We start from the raw sequence: 17,131 nt of genomic DNA, 5'->3' as shown, positions 1-17,131 counted from the left end.
GCTGAAGACGTCGCTCGCGGCGACGAACTGCTGCTGCCCCGGCGCGTCGACGCTCATCCTGAACCTGGCGCTGCCGGCCCTCGTGCGGCCGGGCCACATCGCCGCCGCCGACGTGCCGCCCTGGCTCATGGGCTACATGTGCGCGACGCACCAGCAGCCGCGCGGCCTCCTCCTCCACCCCAAGTTCACGGGCAAGACCTTCGCGGACGCGGCCCTCGAGGCCGCGGCGCTGGGCGTCGTCCTCATCGCCGTCCAGTCCAAGGAGACGGGCCAGCTCATCCTCAACCCGTCCGCGCAGACGCTCGCGCCCGAGACCGTCGCGTTCGCGCTCGACGACGGCGACGACGACTACTTCGCCATCGCCGACCCGCGCACGGAGGCCGAGGGCGACGCCGTCTGGCTCGACATCCTGCGGCGCGTGCGCCGCGAGACCGCGGCCAAGGCCGCGGAGGAGAACGAGAGCCCGCTGTCGCCGTCGGAGAAGCGCGGGCCGTCGGACCGCACGGTCGCCGTCGTCGAGCAGACGGAGAAGGGCGACGACGGGCCGGCGAAGCAGGGGGCGACGTCGGCCATCCCCATCATCGGCGCGCTCCAGACGGCGCTCACCGCGGGCCGCGGCGACGCGGCGGCCGCGCGCTACGAGATGATCGAGTCGAGCGCGCGCGGCGGCGCGCCGAGCCAGGTCGCGCCCGAGCCGGACGACGCGAACGCCGGTGGCGGGCCCGAGCCCGCGTCCCTCAAGTCCCTCGCCTTCAAGCCCGGGGGCGCCAAGCCCGAGGACGCGAAGTCGCGCGGCGGCGGCAGCACGATCTTCGAGCACCGCGAGCCCGCGGAGCACCACTACACGGACGTGAGCGAGGTCATCGACGCGGGCCAGCACGTCGTCATCGCCCTCCTGGGCGACTTCCTCTGGCCCCAGCTCCAGAGCCTCGTCGCGACGTTCCGCGCGCGGTCCGAGGCGCCGGTCATCGTCGTCGGCGACGTCGCGCCCCACAAGTCCCTCTTCGACGCCGACGGCCGCGCCATCGCGCTCGCGGACCTCTTCTTCATCGGCGAGTCGCCGAGCCGCGTGTCCGTGCTCGAGGCCGTGGGCGTGCCGCGCGCGGCCGCGTTCGTCGCGCTCGGCATCATCGCCGCGGACGGCTCCGACGAGCTCATGATCGACCTGCGCAACGACCTCTTGGCGTCGACCGTCGAGGCGCAGCTCGCGCGCTGGGGCCGCGCCAAGGACCTGCCCCTCGTCTACGACTTCTTCTCCAGCAACAACCTCGAGCAGCTGCCCCGGCGGACGAACTACGAGGGCGAGCACATGCTCGAGGCCTTCGACGTGCGCACGAACCTCCGCTACGTCGCCGCCGAGGTCATCCCCCGCAACGAGGTCCTGGGCTCCTACGCCGTCGCCTACACGACGCCGGGCGCGCTCGAGCTCATCGCGTCGCTCGGCGAGCCGGGCGCGTCGAACCAGAAGGTCCAGGTCCTCGCCGTCGAGCTCAAGGAGGTCGGCCAGCGCTATTCCGACGTCTGCACGCTCGTCATCGACCGCGGCGCCGCGCCCCTCGGCGTCGTCCGCGCGCCGACGCCGGACGACATGGACCAGGGGCCCGTCGCCTGCGCGCTCTCGCTGAGCCCGCTCGACCAGGCGCTCGTCCGCGCGGGCGACCGCGTCGTCCTCATCGCCACGCCCGGCTGGCCCGTCGCCAACGCGGACATCCTCGTGCCCGCGGCGGCCATCGCGCTGGACACGGGCGTCGCGGAGCGGCGGATCGACCCCGTCTTCGAGGAGCACGATGTCGTCGTCGAGACCCCCGCCGAGGCGCCGGCGGCGGACCCGTCCCTGTCCCTCTTCACGGCGGCGACGCCCTACAAGGACGTCACCCTCGAGCTGTCCCAGAACAACGACGACTTCCACGACACCGGCGACGACGTCACCGAGGCGAAGCTCTCCGCGCTCGACGCCGCCCTCCGCCTCCCCTAGCGAGGGGCCTCTGGGGGCCTCCGCCCTCCGCCTTCCCCAGAGGCCCCCTTTTACCACCGCTCCTTGTTCTTTTAAGTACCCCTTCGTTCACGCGTTCGCGCCGCCGGAGAGGGGCTTGGCCACCTGTTCGAGCGTGCCGCCCTTGGACTCGAGGTACTTGAGGACCTGCTTCGCGCCGAGGTCCTTCGCGCGCTGCGCCGCCGTCATCTTGCACGTGCCCGTGAAGAGCAGGCGCGCGTTGAGGCGGTTGATCTCCGCGCCGGCCTCGACGAGCTGCGTGACGGCGTCGAGGTTCTCCTCCTCGACGGCGCGGAAGAGCGGCTGCACGTCCTTGACGTCCCACTCGGCGCCGAGGACGACGTTCGGGTTCGCGCCGGCCGCGAGCAAGGCCTCGACGACGCGCGGCTTGCCGCTGGACGCCGCGAGGCTCAGCGCGCAGCTGCCCGCCTCGTCGACGGCGCCGAACAGCGCCAGGTTGGCGGGATCCTTGAGCATGTCGGCGATGTCCGCCGCGGCGACGTCGTCGCTCTTAGACCACGCGCGGGTAATGTACTTGCACATCGGCGACGCGTCGACCTTGATGACCTTGCTCTCGTCCCACAGGATGGTCGCCGGCGGGCCGGCGGGCTTCGCCTCCGCTTTGACGGTCTCCTCGGCGGCCTCGGCGGCGCGCAAAGCTCTCGTGACGTCTTGCACCACGTGGCGCGGCGCGAACGCGTTGGCGACGGTCGCGAGAGCGATCAGAGCAAAGCGGCGCATGATTGCAACGGCCAGGCAAGATTTCGTTGCAAATTGGCAGCGGCAGCGGGCGAGAACGACGAGGATCTGCGGCGCGTGTCGGTTCGCAAGAGCTCGAGATTTCGCACGCCTCGATTGTTGAGCTGTCAAATCAGAGGACGCAAGTCGATGATGCCGCAACTCGTCGGGCCCGTCTTATGGTGGAGCCAGCACGGAGATCGTGAGGCTGCCCGGGCCCGTACTGATGGTGGAGCCAGCGGTGTAGCGTAAACACTATGGAGATGGAGCAGCAGTGGACGCAAGCGCTGCACGACTGCACGAAGCGGAAGGAATGGACGGAGGTGCGCGACTTCGTGGACCGGAACGCCGTGCTCTTCGGCAACAGCGACTCGAGCAACGAGGAGCACGGCGAGGGCGAGTACGCGCTCTACGTCCAGTTCCGCGCGCTCGTCACGAAAATCCTCGACGCGCTCCTGAGCGAGCTCGGGTGCAAGAGCGACGACGACGAGCGAAGCTGGCGAACTGGCTGCGGCGGTCCGACGGCCCGCGCGACGAGACGGCGAAGAAGGTCCTCGAGGATCTGCTCGCCATCGACGACTTCGGCGCCTTCGCGCGCATGATGCGCCGGCGGAACGACGAGCTCGAGCTGGGCGACGCCGCGGAGCTCGAGCGCGAGATGCTCGACGCGAAGGAGGCGAAGGGCGGCCCGGCGTCGCCGCTGGGCGCCAAGCACACGGTCTTCAGCGACAGCGACGCCGGGAACACGCCCGTGCACCACCCGGGCCTGCGGAAGCACGCGCCGGACCTCTGGGAGGGCGCCTTCGAGTCGACGGAGGCCGCGAACCGCGACTTCGAGGTGCAGCACGCGACGGCGCTCAGCGTGCTCGACGCGGACGCGGACCGGCACGCTCCCCGCCAAGGAGAAGCCCTTCGTCGGCTGGGCCGAGGCCTTCGTGGCCGTCGCGCGCGAGGTCGACGGCGCGCTCTGGCGCGACGACCCGCGGCGCGCGAAGCGGCTCGCGGGCGCGCTCGCGCGCCAGCGCTTCGCCGTGGAGCTCGCCGTCGCGCAGTCCGCCGTCTTCGAGGACCGCGCGGCCCGCGCCGAGGCCGCGCGCGCCGCGGCCGTCGGCGGCGACGACGAGCGGAGCGGCCGCGTCGCCGCGGCGCTCGACCGCTGCGACACGCTGCAGCGCGCGGTCGCCGTCGCGCGCGGCAGGTGCGTGCGGAACGCGGGCGTCTCCGACGCGAACCTCGAGCTCGGCTATCTCACGATAAAATCCCTGTTGCACAACCGCGAGGACCTGCCGAGCCACGCCGACGACATCCACGGCGCGCTCGCCAACGCCCGGGCGTCCGCGGCGCGCGGCGACGCCGCGGGCCCCGGCGGCGACGGCGACGACGACGACGAGCCCGGGTCCGCCGCGTCGCTCGCGGCCGTCGCCGCGGACCTCGTGTCCTGGTGCGCGCTCGAGGCGGAGCTCGGCACGGTCCAGAAGCGTCTGAACGGCATGCTCGGCGAGGACGGCGACGCGGCGTCGGAGCAGGCCAAGGCCGCCGCGCTGTGGAAGCTCGCCGCGGCGCGGGGCGCCGCGGAGGAAGAGGCGCCGGCGGCGGCGGCGGAGGACGACCACGCGTGGCACGAGCTGCTGGATCTCAACACGAACTATTTGTACTACCACAACTCGGAGACGGGCGAGTCGTCGTGGGAGGCGCCGGAGCGCTTCCTGCCGCTCGACGAGGCCGTCAATGCCGCGGCGATCCAGGCCGAGGAGCGGGCCGCGGCGTACCACGACGCGGCGGGCGTGGACTTCTTCGACGACGACCCGACCGCCGACAACGGGAATTCGTTCAGCTGGAGCGGCTACGTCGCGCACGGGACCGTCGTCTCGGAGGCCGCGGAGGCCAAGGACGCCAAGGACGAGCCGCCGGCGTCCAAGGCGCCCGAGAGCTTCCGCGGCCTGTCCGTCGACACGCGCGAGCTGCCGCCGTCGCCGAAGCGCGTCGCGCCGCCGCCGCCGATCGGGCTCCCGTCGCCGTCGCCCGCCGCGGGCCGCAAGATGTCCACCTGGGGCAAGCGGCTCCCGTCGCTCCCGCCGGCGACGGGGATGGCCTGCCTCAGCCCGAAGGCGTTCTCCCGGCTCCAGGGCGCGCTGCCCAAGTGGGAGAACGGCGACTCCGCGAAGGAAGGTTAGGCTATCTATCGTCCTCGTCGTCCGACTCGTCGTCGTCGCTGTCGTACTCGTCGTCGTCGCTGTCGTACTCGTCGTCGTCGCTGTCGTACTCGTCGTCGTCGTCGTCGTCGTACTCGTCGTCGTACTCGTCGTCGTCGTCGTCACGCAGACGATGAAGCCCCATCGCGCCTTCGTCCTCGTCGTCCTCGTCGTCCTCGTCGTCCTCGTCGTACTCGTCGTCGTCCTCGTCGTCGTCGTCATCCTCGTCGTACTCGTCGTCGTCCTCGTCATCGTCGTCGTACTCGTCGTCGTCGTCCTCCTCCTCCTCCTCTTCGTCGTCGTCGTCCTCTTCGTCGTCCTCCTCCTCTTCGTCGTCCTCTTCGTCGTCCTCGTCCTCTTCGTCGTCGTCGTCCTCGTCATCATCGTCATCGTCCTCCTCATCGTCCTCTTCATCGTCCTCTTCATCGTCCTCTTCGTCGTCCTCGTCGTCCTCTTCGTCGTCCTCGTCATCTTCCTCCTCCTCTTCGTCGTCCTCGTCATCTTCCTCCTCCTCATCGTCCTCCTCGTCGTCATCCTCGTCGTCCTCCTCGTCGAAGTCGCGCTGCATCTGCGCGGAGTCGAGAGCGGCGCGCCGGAGGCTCCCGCGGTCGGCCTTGAGCGTCTTCCCCGCCATCAACGCGTCGACGTCCTTGGAGCTCGACGCGCCGGCCGCGTAGGCCCCGAGGCGCTCGCGGCGCATGAAGGACTCGGAGAGCCGCGCGTACTTGTCGAAGGGCGTCGCGAGGATCGCGTCGGCCTCCGCCGGCGCGAGGCCGTGGTAGCGGTGCTTGGCCTGGAACTCCACGGACCGCGGGTCCGCGGCGCGCCGCGCGGCGGCGACGTTGCGCTCGCGGCGCTCGGCGCCGCGGACCCAGCGCGGCGCGAGGAAGCCCTCGCAGAGCCGGCCCCACGCGTAGCGGCCCGCGACGCCGAGCGGCGGGCAGTACGTGTCGGCGGCGTCGAGCGCCTCGAGCGCCGACAGCGCGAGCCAGCGGCCGCGGCCCGTCGACAGGAGCCGCAGGTGGACGGCGTCGACCGGGCCCCGCGGCGGCGGCGGCGCGGCGCTCGGCGGCGCGCCGGCGGCGTCGCCGTCGTCGCCGCCGCCGCCGCGGAGCGAGAGCAGCGAGCGAGACCGCAGCGGCGCCAGCGCGCGCGCCGCGCAGCACGTGATGACGACCAGTAAGTGGTGGCGGCGCATCGTTGCAAACTTGTTCAAGCGACGTCGGCGCGGCTGTTCTCAAGAGCGAGGCGCCATCGCGATCTGCTCAGGCCGTGAGTGCCCTGCTCGCTCCGAAGTGTTGACCTTCGCGCTCGGCGCCAAACTGCTTCGCGGGCTGCCCTCGACCATCGTCGTCGTCGCCGGCGCGCGCCGCCCGGCACAACAACATGACGCAATTCGGCAAGCCGCCGGAGAAGCGGCAGGACGGGTCGCGGCGCGTGCGGCGCAGCGACAAGTCCGGCGCGTCGCGCCGCGACCGCGCCCAGTACGCGCAGACGCCTCCGAAGCCGCGGACGCCGCGGCCGCTGCCGGACTTCGACGTCGCCGCCGCCATGCGCGACGTCGCCGACGTGCTCGCGCGCCTGCGGACGGACGAGCCGCGCGGCGCCGCCGATCTGGACGGCGACGAGGCCGCGGAGGTCGACGCGCACCGGCGGCTCCGGGGCGACATCGAAACGCTGGCGGCGGAGATCGCCGCGAACCAGAAGATGCTCGACGACCTCAAGCGGGAGCCGGCCTTCTCCGGCGACGCGCCGGTGCCGACGACCACGGAGCTCGTGCCGGAGCGCACGGGCGACGACGTCGTCGACTACTTTCGGAGCCGGCCGGACGACGTCGGCGGCCTGAAGATCGGCGAGCGCGCGGACCGCGTCGCGGCGCTGAAGCGCGAGCTCAAGGACCTCGCGGCGGCGCGCGAGCGGCCCGAGCGGCCGCGGAGCGCGCAGCGGCCGCGGAGCCGGCCGGAGCCGCGGCGGAGCGAGCCGCGCGAGCCGACCCGGAACAGCATCGACCGCGACTTCGCGGACGACGGCCCGACGCGGAGCTTCGACCGCGAGGCCGAGGCCCGCAGGGGCCCCCGGGCGCGCCGCGAGGAGGAGCGCCGCCGCGACGAGGAGCGCCGCCGCGACGAGGAGCCGTCGGAGCGACGACGGCCGCGGCGCGGGAGCGCCGCGGAGGCCCGGCGCGAGCAGCGGCGCGCGTGGGGCGTCGAGGAGTCCAAGGAGGTGTGGTAACGGGCGCCCGGCGAATTCGTGTTAGTAGCGCGGCGTCCGCGACGCGCGCGACCCCGGGGAGACGCGGGGCGTGAAGTCGGGCCCCGGCGACGACGCGTAGCGCTTGATGTCGCGGATCGTCTCCGTGAGCCCCTCGACGGACGCCGCGAGGGGCGACGGCGCCGCGTAGCTCGCGGCGTCCGTCGCCGCGTCCCGCCGGATCTCGCCCGGCTCGGCGCCCGGGGGCCGCGGCGAGAAGGACCGCGACGGCGGCGGCGGCGGGCGCCGCGGCGTGCCCGAGTCGCCCGGCACGGACCAGCGGAGGTCGTGCCAGCCGTCGGGCGAGCCGCTCAACACGCGCGCGACGTCCGGGTCGGCGACGTGGACCCGCGACTTGCGGTAGGTCGCGAGCTCCGGCGTGAGCGGCTTCGGCGGCGGCGGCGCGTACGCGTACCTGAGCTCCTCGGCGGCGCGCGTCCGCGGCGTCGCCGGCGGCGGCGCGTAGAAGTCGTCGCCGTCGTCCTCGAGCTTGACCCAGTGGCTCGGCAGGTCGTCGCGGTCCCAGGACTTTTGCAGGATGTCGTAGAGGGGCCGCGTCGCGTCCGACCGGCGGTGGAAGCCGTTGCCCCGGAGGTCGCACCGGAGCCGCGACGACCGCCGGCTCCTCGGCGCGTCGGCGTCGAAGAAGCGGACCATGATGCCCGACGCGAGGGGGTCCACGGCGCGGGGGCCGAGGTTGTTGTCCGACAGGTTGAGCACCTCGAGGTCCGCCCTCGCGAGGTCCCGGAGCGCCGCGGCCGCGAGCGGGCCGTCGGGCGAGTTCGCGGCCTCGCCCAGGCCGCAGCACTGCAGGGCCAGGGCCATGCGGCCGTCGGCGTCGTCCATGGTCTTCGCCAGCGCCCGCAGCGCCGTCAGGGCCTTGCGCGCGTCCCCCTCGAAGAACGCGTTCTCCGAGAGGTCGAGCTCGAACTTTGGCGGCCGCGTCCGCCGCATCGACAGGAACTGGGAGCTCGCGGCCTGAAGCGTCTTCTCCGCCACCAAGACCGCCACCCCCTCGACTAGAACGTCCAGCGCCTCGGGCCCGAGCTCGTTCCGCGCGACGTCGAGCCGCTCGAGGCGCGGCGCGCGGCAGCCGTCCGGCGCCAGAAACAGCGACTGGCACAAGATGAACGCCCCGCGGTCCCCCAGCCCGCAGGAATAGCAGCGCAGCTCCCGCAGGCAGGCCAGCCGGCACGCCACGCCGCCGCGCGCCTCGAAGAGCGCGCGGTCCGCGAGCGCGGAGGCGACGGTCCTCGCGGCCCGGTCCCCGAGGAACGTGCCGTCGAGCACGAGCGCCTCCAGAGGCACGCGGCAGTTCGCCAGGACGCGCGCGACGGCGTGGCCGTCGAGCGCCGCGCCGCCGTAGGACAGGTCGACGCGGCCGTCGTCGACCGGCGGGTCCGGCGCCTCGTCCGCGTAGTGCGGGCTGTCCGGCGCGGGCGGCCCGCGCGGCATCCAGCTCGGCGACTCCGACGGCGGCGCCTCCTGGGGCTCGCGGAAGAAGTAGTCGTTCGGCGGCGCCTTGGCCTCGTCGTCGTCGTAGCCGTCGCCGACGCCCGGCGACTCGAGCGCGTAGCGGCCGTCGACGGAGCTCCCGCGGCCCCGGACGAGCTCCTCCGTGAAGCAGCGCAGGAGCGCCGTGCGCTTCGCGCCCGTGCTCGACGAGGAGCCGACCTTGACGATCGTGTCGTGGGCGTGCTTCGCCAGCGCGAGGATCGCGTCGTTGAACTTGACGTGCGCGGCCTCGCCCTCGTCGCCCTCGTCCATGTCCTGCTCCCCGAGCTCGAAGATCTCCAGCTCCAGGCTCTGGATCTTCGCCTGGATGATGCGCCGCGACGGCGGCGGCGTGTCGTCGCCCAGGCTGTAGCCCCAGGGCGGCGGCAGGTCCGCTAAGAGCGCCTCGAAGTGGCCCAGCGAGATCTTCCCGTCGCCGTTCGTGTCGAAGCGCACCCAGCCGTCCCGGAACCGCTGGTAGTCCTCGTCGCTGATCATGAGGTCGTCGTCCGCGTCCGCGCTGTTGAAGCCCTCGAGCACGACGCCGATGAACAGGTTCACGAAGACGAACGCGACGACGATCGAGAACGACAGCAGGTACGGATAAATCAGCGTCGACCCGCAGCCGTCGACGGGCACGCAGCCCGGCGCGTCCCCGTTGAAGGCGCAGACGTCGTCGTCGTACTCCGGGTCGTCCGCGCAGTGCGCGGGCCGCCGCGCGACGTCGTGCATGAACCCGTTCCAGTTCTCGCCCGTCGCGAACCGCAGCAGGCTCAGCATCGCGCGGCCCAGGCTCCGGAAGTTCACGTGCTCGTCGTGGGCGCCGTAATACGCGACCTTGCTGAAGAGGTTCACGCCGATCACCGCGAAGACGAAGAACATGAGCACCATGAGCAGCGCGATGTTCGCCAACCCCGGCACCGTCGCCACCAACGTCAGGCACAGCTTCTGCATCGTCTTGTGGCGCTTGATGAGCCGCGCGAGCCGCACCGTGCGCGCCAGCCGGAGCATGCGCGCGAAGCCGCCGATGCCCGACGCGCCGGACCCCGTGAATTCCAGCGGCAGCCCCACGAGCGTGATCGTCACCAACCCGAAGTCGAAGCGGTTCCAGTTCGACGTGAAGTACGCCATTCCGAACGCGAGCAGCTTCAGCACCATCTCCACGAAGAAGATGAACGAGAAGCAGTGGCCCAGCACGTAGGTCCCCAGCGTGTAGCCGTCGGGCTGCCCGAAGTAGGGCAGCGCGAGCGACACGCCGTTCAGCAAGATGCAGCCGCCGATGACGTTGTCGAACGCCTCGCCCGCGACGAAGCCGAGCGCGGGCGTCGACGACACGGCGAGCTGCTTGGGCCTCAGGCGCACGATGACCTGGGCCATCTTGACCCAGTCCTGCTGCGCGTCCGTGACGAGGATGTCGCCGCCCTTGTCGCCGCGCATCTTCTCGAAGGAGTCGCAGACGACGCCGACGAAGAGGTTCAGGAACAGGAAGCTGCCCACGAGCATGAAGATGAGGAACACGGCGTACCAGCCCGGGTTCTCGTCGCGCCGGGGCATGTTCGCGCGGCCCGTCGAGTCGACGGCGGCGTACATGACGTCGATCCAGCCCTCGGTCGTCGCCATCTCGAAGAGGCTGAGCGTGGCGACGAAGACGTTGTCGAAGGACTGGGACACGACGGGCGTCCAGCGGTAGCCCCAGCACCGGCACAGCTCCTTGGCCGTCGGCACCGTCGCGTTCCAGCCGCCGCCCGCGGGCCACGCGCCGCAGCACGGGTACGGGTCGTCGGCCCAGGCCGCCGCGCCCGCGCCGCAGCCCGCGGCGACGTCGCCGACGCCCGAGCTCGGGCCGAAGTAGGCCTGCTCGTCCGAGGACATGTCGACCCAGGCCTTGGGCCGGTCCAGGAGCCCGAAGACCGTGTCGTCGCCCGCGTCCTCCAGCGACGCGTACGTCGGCGGCTCCGACGCTTCCCAGAACCGCGCGTCGCCGCAGTGGCGCAGCCGCCCCTTGAGGAAGCTCACGAGGAAGATCGCGAACACGAGGAAGAACAGCATGCACACGGCGCAGACCTCCAGCACGGAGGGAATGCAGCCCAGGAGCGCGTCGATGAGCGCGCGGAGGCCCGCCGCGCGCTTCATCGCCCGGAGGGGCTTGAACGCGCGCATGGCCCGCAGCGCCTTGAGCGACGCCACGCTCGAGCCGCCGCCCGTGCACGTGAGCGTCGGCGCGCCCGTCGTGAGGCCGTAGGTCGACGTCGCGACGACGAGGAAGTCCAACTGGTTCCACCCGTTTCCGATGTAGGGCTTCGCGCCCACCGCGATGACCTTCAGCACCATCTCCATGATGAAGATGGGCGTGAAGAACCAGTCGCTCAGCGCCAGGAACAGGGACAGCGTCGAGCACGGCGCGTTGAGCGGCGAGTCGATGGCGAGGAACGCCGTCGACACGAGGATGAGGAGCAGGATGACCTGGTCGAAGCGCGGGTGGTCCACGAGCAGCGCGACCCGCAGCCGAAATTCGTTGTCCGGCCCCAGGCAGCCGAGCGCCCGAATATCCGGCAGCGGGAAGATGGAGTCGGACCGCTGGAGCGCGCTCTCGAGCGCCCGCCTGCGCAGGCCCGTCGCGTCCGCGGCCTCGCGCTTCCTCCGCTCCTCGTCCGCGAGGCGCGACGCCTGCGCCGCCTTCACCTTCTCCCGGCCCGTGTCGCTGCGGTCGCGCGTCTCCGGCTCGTGGACCGTCATGATGTTCGACAGCAGAATGGCGAGGAAGATCTGCATGACGACGAACGCGCCGACGACGACCACGAAGAAGAAGAAGACGAACGCCGCGGGCCCCGTCGCGCGCCAGCCGTCGTACATGACCGTGTTCCAGTTCTCGCCCGTCAAAATTTGAAAGATGGTCACGAAGGCCGTGCCCAGGTCGTCGAAGTGGGCCCGCGGCACGTCCGCGGCCGCGTACGCGGCGCGCCCGCTCGAGCCCGGCGCCGCGAGCGGCACGGCGAAGCCCGTCGCGCCGTCGAACCTGAAACGGTTCGCGAAGAGCTGCATGCCCAGGAGCGCGCAGATGTACATGAAGAGCATCAAGATGCCCGCGATGTTCGCGACGTCGCCGAGCGTCTTCTGCAGCAGCGCGAGCAGCTTCGCCATGTTTTTCCAGGACTTGGCCAGCTTGAAGACCCGAAAGATGCGCAGCGCCCGCAGGGCCGAGAGCACGCCCGCGTTGCCGTCGTTGGCGATGGCCGCCTTCCCCAAAAACCGCGGCGGCGCCAACAGCACCTCTAAAACGCTCAGGAACACGATGAACGCGTCGAAGCGGTTGAACGACACCGCAAAGTAGGGCGCGAGCCCCAGCGCGGCGATCTTCAACACCATCTCCACGGCGAAGAGGACGCCCAACACAAACAGAATGAGCTCGTGGAGCCGCTCCTCCGCCGGGTCGATGCCCTTGTGGTCCATCGCGAGGACGATCGTGTTGCCGACGATCAGGAGCGTGAAGAAGTAGTCGAAGCCCTCGCTGAGCACGGCCTTCTGGAAGGGCGACTTGTACTTGCCCGCCTCGTGGAGCTCGTCCGCGCGCCGGCAGGCGGCCTCGTACTCCGGGTCCGGTGCCTCCGCGCCGTCGTCCTCCTCCTCGAGCGAGTTCTCGAGCACGGCCAGCACGAGATTCAGAAGAATGAAGGACCCGAAGATGACCATGCACGTGAAGAAGAGCGCGGCGACCGTCGGATCGCCCGCGTCCTCGTACATGAACATGACGTCGGACCACCCCTCGAGCGTGATCGTCTGGAAGATCGTCACGAGCCCGAGGAGGTAGTTGTCGAAGGACGTGTAGCCGAAATTCAGGTCCTCGCTCCAGACGCCCGAGTCGTCGCCCTGCTTCGCGCCCGCGTGGAACCAGGACTCGATGGGGCCGTCGCCGTCGCCCGCGTCCCTCTTCTTCAGCGGTGTGAAGCGCAGGTTGCCCAGCGCGTCGTAGTTCGAGCCGCACCAGCGCCACTCGTCCGGCGCCAGCTTCGACGTCGCGTGCGCGCACTTGTGGAGGCCCGGCCCGCCCGTGTGGAGCGCGCAGAAGCGGCCGTCGTCCTCGTCCAGCGGCCAGTAGCAGTCCTTGGCGTCGTACCAGACGCTGTCCCGCTGCCGCGTCCAATCGCGGTCGCTCCGGACGTCGAAGTTGTTCCGCCGCGGGTTCGCGACGCACGCGAAGTCCGCGTAGTTCGTGCCGTTGCCGTAGAGCGAGTAGTTGGCGACGACGGGGTAGGGCGTCGTGCGGCAGCGGCCGTGGAGCTGGCCCATGAAGAGCTGGACGCCGACGATGCCGAAGAGCAGGAACGGGAAGCTGAAGAAGAGGCCGACGTCGACGAGCTTCGGCCCCGCGGACAGGATGCCCTCGACGAGCTTCTTCAGCCCGGGGACGCGCGTCAGCGTGCGCAGCGGCCGGAGCAGGCGCATGGCCCGCAGCGCGCCGAGGCCGCCCGCGCCGCCGCCGATCGGCAGGAGTTCGACGACGGACGTGAGCACGACGACAAAGTCCACGAGGTTCCAGTTGTCCGAGAGGTACGCGCCCTCCTCGCCCGCGAAGCCCATGGCGAAGACCTTGAGGACGAACTCCACCAAGAATAGCGCCGTGAACGGGATCTCCGCCCGCTCGATGAGATCGTTGCGCCAGCCGCCCTTGGGCTTGTAGTACATCTCGAGGTCCGGGTCCTCGCCGACGGAGCCGTAGTCGACCATGCCCATGAAGGCCGCGTTCACGAGGATGGCCACCAGGATGACGGCGTCGAAGGCCGGGTGCACGACGACGGCCACGGCCCGCTTCCGCGGCTCGCTCGACGGCGGCACGCAGCCGAGCGCGCGGTCCGCGAAGCGGTACGCGACGCCGTCGACGAAGAAGTTCGGCGCCGCGACGGTCTCCGGCTCCTCGTCGTCGAGCGCGCGCGTGTACTGCACGGGCGTGCCCTGGTCGTCGAGGCTCCGCCGCTCGTCGAGCAGCGGCTTCGCGGCGGATCCCGGGGCCTCGCGCGGCGGCTCCGGCTCCGCGGCGGGCAGGCGCGGCGTCACCATCTCCCGCTCGCCGTAGGCGCGGCTCTCCGCATCGCTCTCGAAGGTCGCGAGGTCCTCGCCGTCGCCGTCCATGGGCGCGTCGAGCCGGGTCGTGGCCGGGGCCCGGGCAGCCCCTGCGGTCTCGGTTCGAGAGGACCTGCCAGCCCGGCGGCGGAGACCGACGGCACACCAGCGAGACCAACGCGATCACCCAGGCCGGGCTGCCGACGGCACCGACACCTCGCCGTCCTTCCAAAGGCGAGGCGCACTGCAGGCGCTCCTATGCTCGGTTGTCCGGCTCAAAAATAGATTCCGGTTATTGTTGAACCACTCCTTGATGGAGCAGCCCGACGCGCGAGCTTGCTCGCACACATATTATTTTGTGCGCCGTCGGCGCGCGCCGTCGGCCGCCATGCGGCCGGTGCTCCCGCTGCTGGCGTGCGTGCCGGCCGCCGCCGCGTTGAGCTGCGCGGCGCGGCTCGAGCCGGGCCTCGTCATCTTCAACCGGCTGCCCTGGTTCGAGAGCCTGGCGTGGTCCGAGGTCGTGAGCAACCAGAGCGCGGCGCTCGACTTCGAGTACCTGCGCTGGGGCGGCGACCGCGACGTCTTCCGCGCGGCGCACGCCATGGACGCGCGCGACGTGGGCCTGAGCCACGGCGACGGGCTGCGCCTGGCGAAGACGATCCGCGAGATCCAGCACCGGTCGCTGCCGCGGCCGAAGCAGCGCGTCGTGCTCTGGGAGCGGAGCTTTAGTTTTATCGAGGTGCCCGACGTCGAGGAGGGCCGCGTGGCGTGGATCAACTTCGTCGAGGACCCCGTCGCGCGCGCGACGCGGTCGTGGCGCGGTTCGGCCGGCGAGTTGGATCGATGCGTCGCGAAGAAGGGCGCGGAGCACTGCGTGCCCTGCGAGTCGATGACGGCCTGGTTCTGCGGCGGCGGCGCCATGTGCGACCTCGCGGGCAAGGGCGAGGCGGCGCTCGTGCGCGCGAAGCTCGTCCTCGGCCGCGACTTTTCGTTCGTCGGCGTCCGGGAGCGCTGGGCCGACTCGCTGCTCGTGCTGGAGAAGTTCGTGCCGCACCTCTTCGAGGGCGTCGCCGGCGTCGCGCGCGCGCGGACGCCCACGTCGGCGGACTTCTTCTTCGGCGGCGGCGCGGGCCTCGCGGCGGACCTCGAGCCGGAAACCGTCAGAAAGATCCGCGACGCGAACGGCCTCGACGCGGAGCTCTACGACCACGCGGTGGCGCACCTCGAGATCCACGCCCAGGCCTGCCTCGGCCGGCCCCTCGTCGCCGCGCCGTCGCCGACGGAGCGGCGGCCCCTCGAGCCCGTCGCGTTCCCGACGGGTCTCGACGACCTCGCGCCGCTGCCCGCGCTCGACGGCGCGAAGGCCGGCGCGTGCTACTCCGGCGAGGAGGCGCGGCGCACGGCGCCCAAGAGCAAGGGCTGGTTCGCCAAGCCCAAGGGCAAGGGCCGCAAGAAGCAGGACGACGACGACGCGGCGCACTGCTTCCCGTCGGCGCTCGGCGTCGGCGCGACGCGCGCGGGCGTGGGCTTGGTCGCGCGCCTGCTCAAGATGCACCCCATGGTCCACGGGCCGGGCGCGAGCCTGCGGTTCTTCGGCGGGCGCGACGAGCGGCACCCGCTCGACTACGCGATGCACCCGTCGTTCGCGCTGTCGAAGGCGCAGCGGCGGTCGTCGCACGTGACCTTCGAGGCGTCGCCGGAGTACGGCGTGCGGCCCGGCGCGTTGCGGGAGATCCGGGCGCTCCTGCCCGACGCGCGCCTCGTCTTCGTGCTCCGCGAACCCGTCGCGCGCGCGTACGACGAGTTCTGGGCCCACGTGCGCCGGGGCAAGCTCTTCCGCCGCGACAAGGAGCTCTTCGTCTGCCACGGCGCCGACGTCGTCGGCAAGGAGGCGGCGACGAACGCGGAGCGCCTCGGCGGCGGGCCGGGCGCCGTCGCGGCCGCGCGCGCGGGCTGCGTCGCGCGCGGCTCGCGCGTGCCGCCGACGGTCGCGTCGCCTCTCGTCTTCGACGCGTACGCGCGCCAGCTCGTCTTCGACGCCTGGGAGCCGGACCGGCGGGCCGTCATGAAGCGCGCCGCGCTCAACGACAGCCTGCCGCTCGACTGGGAGCTCGGCGCGCTCAACGACAACGCGCGCGGCCGCGTTTCTCACGGGTCCGGAACTCCGATGATGCGACCCCACCGTAGGTCTTCGCGCGGTCGCTCTACGCGCCGCAGCTCGCCGCGCTCTTCTCGCGCTTCGACCGGAAGCAGGTCCACGTGCTCGTCTACGAGCAGCTGCTGGCGCCGGACACGGGCCCGAGGGTCGTCGCGGGCCTCGTCAAGTTCCTCAAGCTCAAGGGCCTGAAGTACCAGCCGGACCGCATCGCCGCCGCGGCCAAGTCGCAGGAGAAGCGGCGCTACGGCGACGGCGCGAGCACGAACGAGAACGGCGCCGTGACGAACGACTACCGGCCGCTCCTCCGGAAGACGCGGCGCCTCCTGGAGGCGTTCTTCACCGTCGACGCGGAGCTCGTCAAGCGCATGCTCCCGGACCTCCAGATACCCTGGTAGTCCGTAAATTCAGAGTGGGAAGCGGTTTAGTTGAGGAGGAGGAGCTTCTTGAGGACGCGGACGAGCGCGCGGAGCGCCTTCAGGGGCGCGAAGAGGTCCGCGAGGCCGCGGCGGACGATGCCGAAGGGCGTCGACGCCGCGGGCTCGCGCACGGCGGCGGAATTCGGGTCGAGGGCCGCGAGGACGCTCTGGAGCTCGTCGACGAGGTCCGCCTTCGCGTCCGGCGCGCCGAGGAGTCGGGGCGCGGCGCACGTCGCGTCGCGCGCGCCGTAGTTCGCGAGGGAGACGGCGACGACGACGGAGAAGGCGACGACGAAGAGGCCCAACAGGACGTCGCGGCGCTGCAGCGACAGCGTGGCCCGCTTCGCCGGGCGCTCGAGCGCCGGGAGCGGCGACGGCGCGTCGCGCGCCTCCTCGACCTCGCGCACGCCCTCGTCGTCGACCCAGACGCCGGAGCTCGGCGGCTCCCAGGAGCTCGTGCCGTCGGCGTCGTTGTGGTAGTAGAACGTGTCGTACTGGGCGTCGTAGCACCGCGTCCAGGTCGCCTTCTCCGGCGACCGCACGTCGTCCCACGCCGACTCGTACTCGGCCAGCAGGTCCAGCTGGCGCGCGGCGGCCTCGGCCGTCTCCGGGTCGAGCGTCGCCTGGATCGCCTCGATCTCCGCGCGGATCGCGTCGACGGACGGCTCCGGCGAGCCCGTCGGCTCGGCGACGGGCGCGCCCGTCGGCTCGGCGACGGGCGCGCCCGTCCACGCGCCGTCCGCGTCGCGCGTCATGCGGCGCACGACGGGCGCGTCGTCGACGACGGGTATTTCGGCGGCGACGGCGGGTTTCTGCTGCAACGGCGGCGGCG

The 17,131-nt window shown here is 71.7% G+C and overlaps 3 protein-coding genes across 3 annotated transcripts; 1 reads left to right on the top strand and 2 right to left on the bottom strand.

Moving 5' to 3' along the window:
- Positions 1 to 9,033: 9,033 nt before the first annotated feature.
- On the bottom strand, positions 9,034 to 10,044 carry AURANDRAFT_31778 (hypothetical protein; the record flags this gene model as incomplete). The annotated part of the gene is made up of 1 exon (XM_009042181.1): positions 9,034 to 10,044. A coding segment is annotated over one exon (1,011 nt), but the record flags the coding sequence as incomplete, so codon positions are not given.
- Positions 10,045 to 10,098: 54 nt separating this feature from the next.
- AURANDRAFT_31884 (hypothetical protein) lies at positions 10,099 to 11,403 on the bottom strand (the record flags this gene model as incomplete). The annotated part of the gene is made up of 2 exons (XM_009042180.1): positions 10,099 to 10,374; positions 10,579 to 11,403. Coding segments are annotated over 2 exons (1,101 nt in total), but the record flags the coding sequence as incomplete, so codon positions are not given.
- Positions 11,404 to 14,113: 2,710 nt separating this feature from the next.
- AURANDRAFT_66894 (hypothetical protein) lies at positions 14,114 to 16,278 on the top strand (the record flags this gene model as incomplete). Its single annotated transcript, XM_009042193.1, has 2 exons — positions 14,114 to 15,868; positions 15,913 to 16,278. The coding sequence occupies 2 exons, from the start codon at positions 14,114 to 14,116 to the stop codon at positions 16,276 to 16,278; spliced, it is 2,121 nt and encodes a 706-aa protein (XP_009040441.1).
- Between the last annotated feature and the right edge of the window lie 853 nt (positions 16,279 to 17,131).

This window comes from Aureococcus anophagefferens (genome assembly GCF_000186865.1).
Source record: "Aureococcus anophagefferens unplaced genomic scaffold AURANscaffold_28, whole genome shotgun sequence".
Lineage (NCBI taxonomy): Eukaryota > Pelagophyceae > Pelagomonadales > Pelagomonadaceae > Aureococcus > Aureococcus anophagefferens.
The sequence above is the reverse complement of the archived record's forward strand: the minus strand, read 5'-3'. Positions and strand labels throughout refer to the sequence as shown.